At 43.9% G+C, this 11005-nt stretch overlaps 2 protein-coding genes across 2 annotated transcripts; one reads left to right on the top strand and one right to left on the bottom strand.

Annotated features, from left to right (window-relative positions):
• Positions 1-2816: 2816 nt before the first annotated feature.
• On the top strand, positions 2817-5391 carry LOC109704229 (ABC transporter G family member 4-like). The gene has a single exon (XM_020224994.1). The coding sequence runs from the start codon at positions 2948-2950 to the stop codon at positions 4784-4786; it is 1839 nt and encodes a 612-aa protein (XP_020080583.1). The 5' UTR covers positions 2817-2947; the 3' UTR covers positions 4787-5391.
• A 2577-nt stretch (positions 5392-7968) lies between these two features.
• LOC109704228 (anthocyanidin 5,3-O-glucosyltransferase-like) lies at positions 7969-9854 on the bottom strand. The gene is made up of 2 exons (XM_020224993.1): positions 9199-9854; positions 7969-9096 (listed from the first exon to the last, which is right to left on the bottom strand). Exons 1-2 carry the CDS (start codon positions 9722-9724, stop codon positions 8168-8170), a joined length of 1455 nt encoding a protein of 484 aa, XP_020080582.1. The 5' UTR covers positions 9725-9854; the 3' UTR covers positions 7969-8167.
• Positions 9855-11005: the final 1151 nt, after the last annotated feature.

Below are 11005 nucleotides of genomic sequence, written 5' to 3'. Positions count from 1 at the left end.
AGAGAAGTTAGAATACAGTGAAAAATAAATAAATAATTCATCTGGGTACGTGTAGTCATGTGAAAGGCATGACAAAGCAAGAATTGGTTTAATTAGTAAAAATAGGTTGAGGTGAGATGAAGAGTATTTTAGATTTCAGCATTTTTTTTATTATAAGAATTTTTCAGAAAATGAACTCGGCTATAAATGAAAAGTAATTAGCTTTCGAATTTGAAATTTTCAATATCAATCATCTAGCCAATAGTTAAATACGCAAGGGACAGTCGGATTAGTATGCTATCCGCTTCGTTTATTTCATTTAGAAATAAGCTTAGCTGGAAATGCGAATCAAGTAGGATTCGAACTTGGGTCTCGGTACCAACCACTAAACCCTTTTGCCACTTTATTTTTGATTACTTTAGTTACACTTTATTTATGATTACTATATCTAATCACCCAACTTCTTCTGAAAACCCGCGTCCGGCACTTGGTCCACACTTTTAGCTGCTAAGCCCGCGTCCTGCACCCACAGTTTTTGGGCCTAAACTTAGAGCCCAGAGGGTGATTGAGGCCTGTTATCAAAATTATTTGGATAAACTGGAGTGTTGAATTTTCAACTGAAATCGACCTCAATATTTTAACATTCAGACTTTTTTAAAATGTTTCACTTTACGTTTACCTTTGTTTTTTATTAAAGGAAAAAATGATTATCCACATCCAATGCCTCCCTATTTTTAGACATTATAGCATCTATTTCCCCATCATTTTTGGTGTTTTAACTCTAGTACCTGAGTTCCCAAGTTCGAAACTTAGTTACTTCATATTTTTAGTTAAATTTACTTCTAAAAAAAATAAACGAAACATATAACATGTTATTTTTCTGTAAAAAAAAAAAAAAAAAAAACTCCATCATCCATGAAGTTCCAATACTTTTTTTATACATTTTAAAATTGGGTTGCAGTATGCGAAGTATCAGACAAAAGATGAGAAGCCCAATCATGCATTCATGCGTGGTGCATAAAGCAGTAGATTAGTTTTACTGAATATGGCCAAATCTACCGACCGTCCCTAGAGCAAATGGCAAAGTGCTTGATGGTTGGTATCCGAGACCCAAGTTCGAATCCTAGTTGATTCACATTTCCAGCTAAGTTTATTTCTAAATGAAATAAACGAAGCGGGTAGCGTGCTACCTATTTCTCAAAGAGAATATGGCCAAATCTAGTCAATTAATTAATTGCGATCGCATCTTATGTATCTATTTGTTAATATCGACTTCAGCTTTACCTGTATCTATTTATTTATCTCATCAATTGTAATACCTCTTATACATTGAAACTTCCATTTACTCCGCACATTTTCAGAACACAAAAATAGTGGGCACATATATATGAAGGAAATAATAATCTCCTTTATAACAGTTATAACACAAAAAATGTTTCATACCAATCATAGAATGTCAAGAGAGATTGAGAAGGTCTAATTAGGGACATTATTATAATTTTAACATTAAAAATGATGTTTTACATTTTTATTTTATGTAATATAATGAAAGCATTAAATCAAATATTATTAATTTTATGCGAAATAACCATAGCGAAGTGCATACATCCAATGCATATATCTTAATATGCAAAATAAAGCTGAAATAAAATTGTTTTATTAAAAGTATATGACATATTTTTGGCCATAATTTACCTGCTTATAATACAATCGCCTTTCTAATGCATTTCAACAGCTATTGTCCATATCAATCAACAGCGGTACACCGAGACGCACCAAAGTGACTCCTCTGGGCCGTCAATATCCATCAACATCAATGGTGCCACGTGTCATCCTCACAGTCACGTTTCCCCGAAACTCTTCTCCTCCGAAAGAATTTTCGTGCATTTCAGGGGGGGGTTACTAAAACGACCAACGGCTACAGTGGACTCGTGACTCCTCCCACTCCGCCGCGTACGTTGCTTCAGAAAAAGGCAAAAAGTCTACGTATATAACACTTAAGCTATGTCATTTATTTTTAATTAAATTATATATTTTGTAAAAATAAATATAATAATAATATTTTTAAAAAATTATGACCTCTCTTTCTCTCTCTCTCTCTCTCTCTCTCTCTTCATGGATGGACTCACGGGAGGCTATAATGTAGTGATCGGGGCTCACACTCACATGCCTCATACTCATGCATGGCTTTTGGTGGTGGCCACTAATAGGGAGAATGGACTCGGGTCTTTGTTTTAAGACAAGGAAGAGCACGTAGAGTGGTCCTCCGCGACACGCCCATGGCCCCAACGTTAATCAATTACTTGTTCCTTTATTACGTTAGTAAATCACTGAGCTTTTACCAATTAATAGACACTCACTACATATTTTCTGGGTTAAAAAAAAATGTCTGTAACAAAATAAAATCGTAATCTTTATAATTAAACATTTAAACCTGCTTTCAAGTGGTCCAGTACTTATATACTAATCTTTTTTTCACTTTTTTTCTAAATAAAAATAATAAGGCCCGTTGGGATATATTAAAAGAGCTGTAGAATTACAAACTAAAATGGATTATAGAACTGGCGCGCGTTTATCGTGTACAAAATTTCCTCACTTTGTTTGAATATATAAATATTTTATTTAATATTTTATTACGGAAATTAAATATTGTTACTTCTTTATTCAAATGTAGGATGCAAATATTAGAACTATTCGTACAGGAATTTAAAATTTTTATTTAATATTAATGAAAAATTTGATAAAATTAGTCGTGTTTGTTCATCATTCAGCCCACATGTGTCGAATGCCGCATACCTACCATGCAATTATAAAAACCATGCAATTAGATGTTCTCTCCCTATATTATCCCTCCCTTCCATATATAATACCCTACCATTCCACCATCCTCATCTTTCCAACCCACCATTTCCTTCCCCAAGTCCGACGCTACCGTCACCATCACCATCACCACTCCACTCTCAAATTAATGGCCGACGACGATCAAACCCCATCGCCGCAATCACCGCTGTCGTCGTCGCCGTCGTCACTGCCGCCGTCGCGTAAAACCTACGAACTGACGGCGTGCTCCATCTACTACGCGAAGCCGGCCGCGCCGTCTGTGAGCGGGTTCCTCCTGACGAGGCCGTGCTGCCGGCCGGCGCCGCCCCCGGACTACATCCTCCGCGATGTGTCCCTGACGGCCCGGCCGGGGGAGGTGCTGGCCGTGGTGGGCCCCAGCGGCGCCGGCAAGTCCACCCTCCTCGACATCCTGTCGGCCCGCACCCTCCCCTCCCACGGCCTCCTCCTCCTCAACTCCCTCCCCCTCCACCCCGCCTCCTTCCGCAAGCTCTCCGCCCACGTCCCCCAGCTCGACTCCTCCCTCCCGCTCCTCACCGTCTCCGAGACCTTCGCCTTCGCCTCCTCCCTCCTCTCGCCCCGCAACAAATCCACCACCGCGGCTGACGCGGTCGCCTCCCTCCTCTGCGACCTCCGCCTCTCCCACGCCGCCCACACCCGCGTCTCCGGCGGGCTCTCGGGGGGGGAGCGGCGCCGCGTCTCCATCGGGCTCGCGCTGCTCCGCGACCCCGGGGTGCTCCTCCTCGACGAGCCCACCTCGGGGCTCGACTCCTCCTCCGCCCACCTCGTCCTCCAGACCCTCCGCGCCGCCGCCGCAGCGCGCGCCGCCGCCGTGGTCCTCTCCATCCACCAGCCCAGCTCCCGCCTCCTCTCCTCCGTCGACTCCCTCCTCCTCCTCTCCAAGGGCTCCGTCGTCCACTTCGGCTCCCTCGCCTCCCTCGACGCCCACCTCCTCTCCCTCGGCCTCTCCGTCCCCGCCCAGCTCAACCCCCTCGAGTACGCCATGGAGCTGCTCCACCAGCTCCCCCACCCCAAGCCCACTACCCCTTCCGTCTCCCTCCCCCGCAAGCAGGAGGAGACCAAACCGGCCTCGCCGTCGTCGACGTGGGAGACCCCGGCCTACTCGAGCTCCCGCGCCGGCGAGATCGGGGCCCTCTACGGCCGCTCGTGGAAGGTGGTGTACCGCACGAAGCAGCTCCTCCTCACCAACTTCCTGGAGGCGCTCCTCGTGGGCCTCCTCCTCGGCACCCTCTACATCAACGCGGGCTACGGCGAGGACGGCGCGCGCAAGCGCCTCGGCCTCTTCGCCTTCACCCTCACCTTCCTCCTCTCCGCCACCACGGAGACCCTCCCCATCTTCGTGTGCGAGCGCCCCATCCTCATCCGCGAGGCCTCCTCGGGCCTCTACCGCCTCTCCTCCCACGTCGTCGCCGCCACCCTCGTCTTCCTCCCCTACCTCCTCGCCGTCGCCCTCCTCTACTCCGCCACCGTCTACTTCCTCGCCGGCCTCTGCGCCGCCCCCGCCGCGTTCGCCACCTTCGTCCTCATCGTCTGGGCCGTCGTTCTCACCGCCAACTCCTTCGTCCTCTTCGTGAGCTCCTTCGCCCCCGACTACATAGCGGGCACCTCGCTGGTCACGGTGTCCCTCGCGGGGTTCTTCCTCTTCTCCGGGTACTTCCTCACGAAGGAGAGCATGCCCGCGTACTGGGTGTTCATGCACTACATGTCGCCGTACAAGTACGCCCTGGACGCCATGCTCGCGAACGAGTACGCTTGCGCGGGGGAGAGGTGCTTCGGGTGGGGGGACGACGGGGAGTGCGCGGTGAAGGGGAGGGACGTGCTGGAGCACAGGGGCCTCAGGGCGGAGGAGAGATGGACGGGGTTGCAGGTGCTCGTGGGCTTCTTCGTGCTTTATCGGGTGCTCTACTGGGCGGTGCTTAGCCGGAGAGCCTCCATGTCCAAGAAGTGAAACCATGCATGAAGCTTTTCCCCTACGTACGAATACGTGAGCGCGTACGTACTCTCACGTACGTACGTAGCTTGTAGGAGTGGACCTAGTCCACCACGTCATCCGTGGACTTCCAATCAAATGTCTTGACTGGAATGTGTGCGAGAGATTGCATGGGGAGTCCTCATCCTACTTGGTGAACGAGGTCCACACATTCCTATCAATTCCACCGTATGATCATGTATGGCTAATTGCATTGCGGATCACCTCTGCATGAATCATACGCCGTATATTGTGCATGCAGGGCTCTCTCCTTTCCCCTGCGTCTCTCGTTTTCAATCGCATTCCATGCTTGTGTTAATCCCTGTCGAGAATGTCGCCAACAATCACAAAACATAATAATTTGTATTATTAATTGCTGTTGCGTACGTACCAAAACAGGAAAAAAAAAAATCGAAATTTGATCTCACGCTGAGATGCGAAATTTCGAGCTCTAAATGTAAACTAATATGAGATCTAAAACCTCTCAAACTCAGCATTTGGGAAGTGACAATCTGAGGTGTCATTTGTCGTCGCGGAGTGCATGAGGTCGTGGTAAGATAATAGAAAAGAATTAGCTAACTAAATCTTGTACTTCTCTCATAAATTTTCTTATGGATAATTGCATGTGGCTCTCTACAAAAGTATCAAGTAGTAAATATGTTCGTTCAAAATTTAAATTATCAAATTTATCTTTTCAAAAGTACTCTCGTTTTCAAATATATTCTTCTTTTACTACAATTTATTTAAATAACCTTGAAATAAAAATTTTTACCACAGTTAGCTAATAAGTAAAATGATTCTTTTTATCTCTTATATGTATAATTTTTATTTGAATATTGAGTTCCGTTATCTTTGTCACCCACTTATTTTTATTCATTGCGACAGCAAGACTTAGCAAAAATTAGGTACGCCGTACATGCCGCGGAAAAGGTGAGGAGAGAGAAAAAAAAAAAAGAAAGATGACAAACGGTAAGGATAATTTTGTAAGGATAAAATAGTTATTTTATACGTACACCCAACGTTAAGAAAATGTTGGTGGTAAAGAATTCGGTGGTTGGTACCCGAGGTCCGATGTTCGAATCATAGTTAAATTCACATTTTCAACTAAATTTATTTTTAAAAAGAATAAACGAAGCGGGTATCCTTCTCTCTAAAAAAAAAGTTAAAAAATGAATGATAGCAAACTAGACGAACAAAAAAGAATGTTAATGAATTTTAAAAAAATAAATTTAATAATCTAAGTTTTATAAAAATATATTTGTTATTTGATATGTTCATGTTTTATTATATGAAATTAAATTTTTTTAAAATTTTTATAGCATTGGAAGCATGCATGTTATATATATATATAAAATTGAGCTAGAATACTTTTAAAAGTATCACTCTATTGGTGCTTTTAGGTTTCTAGCCCTTGGATCTACTCCTTGATTATTAATAGCCATTGGATCAAATACTATTCCACCTACTACCACCTACCATCATCATCACAACCTTACATTTCTCCATCCAATGGTTAAAAATTCAAAAGCACCACCTCATTAGTGCTTTTGAGAGTATTCTAGCTCAACTATATATATATATATATATATATATATATATATATATANCTCTCTCTCTCACTCTCTCTCTCTCTCTCTATATATATATATATATATATATATATATATATATATATATATATATATATATATATATATTTCTCTTTTGACGTACGTACGTAATGTCGTCCTTAATTTAGTTGGGGGGGTGCCCCATCTCCTTCACGGGTTTTTGGTCCTTATCTGTCTCACGTGAACTCTCCTTGTCTTTCTCCGTCAAAGAGAATGCTACATGGTTCATGTACAGGACTAAAAGCCAATAGAATAGTTTCCATCGTTCTCGGTGCGGAATTATCTGAAAAATTAAAAGTTAAAAAAAAGATAAAAACTTTGTGCCGCGTGGATGCGTCATGACATGCATGTGCAGATTCATGAGGTGAAAGGTGGCAAAAAGGCACGGGTCCCACCGCCAAATTAACTTGCTTCAATTCCAGAGAATTTTATCACGTTAATTATATGCTAATTATTATTATGAATCATTCTGTTTCTAAGAAGAAAAAAAATTATAAATTGCACCGCTGAGAAATGATCGCTAAAAGTTCGTAAAAATGATGTGGTACTAATCTAACTATCAAATTATTATGAATCATTTTGTTATAATAATGATGTGGTACTAATCTAGCTATCAAATTTATTAGTAAAGATACTTTCTATATTATATTATATATAGATTGAGCGTTTATATATTTTATATTAAACATGTAATTATTATTTTTTAATAGAGGAAGAGCGAGTGAGCTATCACATTATAATTGTATTGAGATGATACCACGGCAGTAATTCTTTATTAGAAATATCAAAGAAAACTTGAGAATATATGCATCATGATTGAAACAAAATTAGGATAAATAAGATTTACAATTACATTAATTAAGATTCACCCAAAATGAAACTTTATGAGTAGAACAGCCCTTTTTGGCGGAGCTCACCCCAGTCCAATTAATCAAGCTTTCTCCAAACAAAAGAATTCTCAATTTTACTAGTACCCTCCGTTCGGGATTGAAGAAAAAAGAAAAAAGAAAAAAATCTATTTGCTGCTACAAATGATGATGCGCTGTGTAGGTCGGAACTGTTCAATTAAGCTACGATTTGTTATACAATTTCACCGAAAAGAAGAAAAATATATCTCTACGTACTACCAAATAGTCCAACTTCTTTTGGCCCAACATAATCCGTGAAAACAAATATAGAGAGAAGATAAAAAGGAATAGATCTTCTCACTTTATCTGGGCCATTAAAAAAAAAAAAAAAAAAAAACGAAAGAAGGGGAGGTAGGATAATACTGGGCCTGTGAGAAGCTTATATTAGCCCTCAATTGTGAGAACCGAGCAAGCAAACGTTGAGCTAACATCAAAGTTTACGATTGCTGACCCAGTTCTGCTCAAGCCCACACAACCCACGTAGCCCACATATCGATCTATTAGTTTCAATCAGGCCGCCGCACGATGTGAAAATGCTATGGAACTACAGATGTTTCTATTTTTTTCCTAGTAAACAAAAACTTTCTAAGAATACTAAATCCGTACAGTTTTCAAACTGAAACTCCAAACAAAAAGACGGGTTCTTATTAATTAATTTCAGTCATTATTTTAGCACATGGTTCACAATTCGCAAAATCTAATGATTGGGGCGGTGACAGGAGTAAAGAGTCCTAAGACAAAGTATACAACCATCGGTACAAAAAGAAAGAACAAATAATAGTAGTAATAAGAATTATTTTCTTAATTATTATATTATTGAAACGGATGTGAGCAGCTGATCATCAGGGGGACACTTCTCCGGCGATCCACGTCCGGACCAGCTCATTCAACGCCTCCCTCGACGCGCCGCGCTCCGCCACGGCCTTCGCCGCGGCGTCCTTGGCCGCCGCGACCCTCTCCCTCACCCGCCTCCCCTCCTCGCCCTCCATCAGCATGCGCACCTTCCTCTCCACCTCCGCCGCCCCGACCACCCCGTCCTCCCTGTCGTAGCCCTCGATCCCCAGCCCCAGCCCCCACTCCTGCACCAGCACCACCTTGTTCATGCGCTGCTCCGCGTACAGCGGCCACGCGATCATCGCCGCCCCCGCGCAGATCCCCTCCAGCACCGAGTTCCACCCGCAGTGCGTCACGAACCCGCCCGTCGCCGCGTGCCGCAGCACCTCCACCTGCGGGGCCCACGTCTTCACCACCAGGCCCCGCTCCTTGGTTCGCTCCACGAACCCCTCCGGGAGGACCCGGCCCAGGTCCGGCTCGGCCGGCCTCGTGAAAAGCCGGTTCGGGTCCTCGCTCGCCCGCACCACCCATAGGAACCGGTGCCCGCTCCGCTCCAGCCCCGTCGCGATCTCCCTGAGCTGCTCCGCGGTGAACACGCCGAGGCTCCCGAAGCAGAGGAACACGACGCTGCCGCGGGGCTGCGCGTCCAGCCACCGTAGGCACTCGTGCCCGGTGCTCTTACCGCCCCGCGTCAGCGGCCCGACGCAGTAGACCGGGGGCACGGGCCGGCCCGGGACGCAGAGCCCGGCCCGGAGGGCGCCGAGCGCGCGCGGCTCGAGCCACTCGAAGGTGTTGACGAGGATCCCTTGGGCGGAGACCATGCGCTCGAAGTGGCGTATGAAGCCCTTGTACGCGTCGTCCGCGCGGTCGAGCATGGGGAGGGGCATGTGCGAGGCGGGGATATCGGGGTGGCCAGGAAAAGCCACAGGAGTGTCGCCTGTAAGAAATATACCAACCAGCTCGACCGATTATATTATTATTCAAACACAAAGTAAATAAAATCTTAATACTGATTGAATTAATGTTAGTATATAGTTACCCATGTCCTTGAAGCTGGAGGGGAGGTGGGAGTGGAGGAAGGGGAGGTGGAGGAAGGCGGCGAGGGCGGAGGCGCTGGAGGTGAAGAAGAAGTAGGCCGGGATGCGGAGAGCGGCGGCGGCGTCGAGGGCGTCGGTGCAGAAGAAGTCGAGGACGAGGGCGCGGACGGGGGAGGAGAGGGAGACGGCGCGGAGGGCGGAGAGGAGGGAGGGGACGGAGCGGCGGAGGAGGTCGAAGGCGAGGGCCTCGTGGTGCGGGGAGGAGGAGGCCGGGGAAGGCGCGGTGGTGGCCGTGGGGGCGTCGAGGGGGAGGAAGGAGATGTCGGGGTGCGACTCGGCGGCGCGGGCGACGAAGTTGGTGGCGGTGGCGCCGGTGTGGAAGGGGGGGTCGAGGGTGAGGATGGTGACGGAGAGGGAGTTGGTGCGGAGGAGGAGCTCGCCCAGCTCCACCATGGACACCAGGTGCCCCATGCCCGGCGAGGGGAACAGCACCACCGTCGGCTTCGTCGTCGTCGTCGTCGTCGACATGACTGCTGTTGAATCTTCTGGGGGCTTCTTCGGGGAAAGTGGTAGAGTCGTGAAAACTGAGAAGAGGAGGGGAGCTCGGAGGTGTTTAGAGAGAGAAATTGTGAATTCTGTCGAACAGGTTCCTTCTGATTATATATATATGAATCTCGGAGCACTGTTTGTAAATATATAGATAGAATAGCTTCCATTTCATTAAAATATATCATTACCATATCTATAATTTTAAAATAAATTATTATAACTTTACAGCACAAGCACGCCAAATATTTGTTGCTATCAAAGTTTGTGCCATTAGATCTATTTCTTTCACAATTTTCACTCATTAAATCATACTATTTAATCAATCATCTATTCAACTTTAGAAAGATTAATATTATCTTAATTGCACATTTCTTTATCCAATGATCAAAATCTAATAGTACGAAGTGATTTGTACTATCAATAATATATTAGTATAATTCTATATTGTATATTAATTGTAGACTAAACAATTTTTTTATTAATTATGATTCTCCTTTATTGTATGGAAAAGCATAAGGATAATTATCTACCAGCCTAATATTTCTTATCTTGTTTACTGCACAGTGTTTGATATAAAAAAAAACATTAAAAGATTTTAGATAATGAAAGTAACATGTATGGTTGAGTTTTAAATTTTAAATTTTGATTTGGCTTTTCTGGTGTTAAACAAATATTACAATGTAAAATTAATCATATTTATTAAATAGCAATTAAGATAAATTTGGTTCACTTCCTAGGCTTGGAAAAGGAATGCTTGTTTGGCTATATATATATATATATATATATATATATATATATATATATATATATATATATAGAGTTGAACTGGGCTACTATTAGTAGTAAAATCTCATTGTTGCTATCAGTTTTTTAGCCTTTGGATCAACTCTTTTCATTATTTCTAACCATTGGATTAAATACTATAACCCAGTAGAGACCATTCAACCCTAAGGGGACCACTCAACTCTAACCGACTAATATCATCCTGACCCTATAATTTTTCATCCAAGGGTTAAAAACTTGATAGCAAAAAGAGCGTTTTACTATTAATAGTATTCCAGCCTAATTCTATATATATATATATATATATATATATATATATATAGAGTTGGACTGGACTACTATTAGTAGCAAAATCTCATTATTGCTATCAGTTTTTTAGCCTTTGGATCAACTCTTTTCATTATTTCTAACCATTGGATTAAATACTATAATCCAGTGGAGACCACTCAACCCTAGGGGGACCATTCAACTCTAACT

The sequence above is a fragment of the Ananas comosus genome, unplaced genomic scaffold (genome assembly GCF_001540865.1).
Source record: "Ananas comosus cultivar F153 unplaced genomic scaffold, ASM154086v1, whole genome shotgun sequence".
Lineage (NCBI taxonomy): Eukaryota > Viridiplantae > Streptophyta > Magnoliopsida > Poales > Bromeliaceae > Ananas > Ananas comosus.
The sequence above is the reverse complement of the archived record's forward strand: the minus strand, read 5'-3'. Positions and strand labels throughout refer to the sequence as shown.

Coding starts and splice junctions, on each gene's coding strand:
- LOC109704229 (XM_020224994.1), top strand. CDS start 2,948: ATGGCCGACGACGATCAAACCCCATCGCCGCAATCACCGCTGTCGTCG.
- LOC109704228 (XM_020224993.1), bottom strand. CDS start 9,724: ATGTCGACGACGACGACGACGACGAAGCCGACGGTGGTGCTGTTCCCC. Junction 9,097..9,198: donor CTCCAGCTTCAAGGACATGG/GTAACTATATAC, acceptor TATTTCTTACAG/GCGACACTCCTGTGGCTTTT.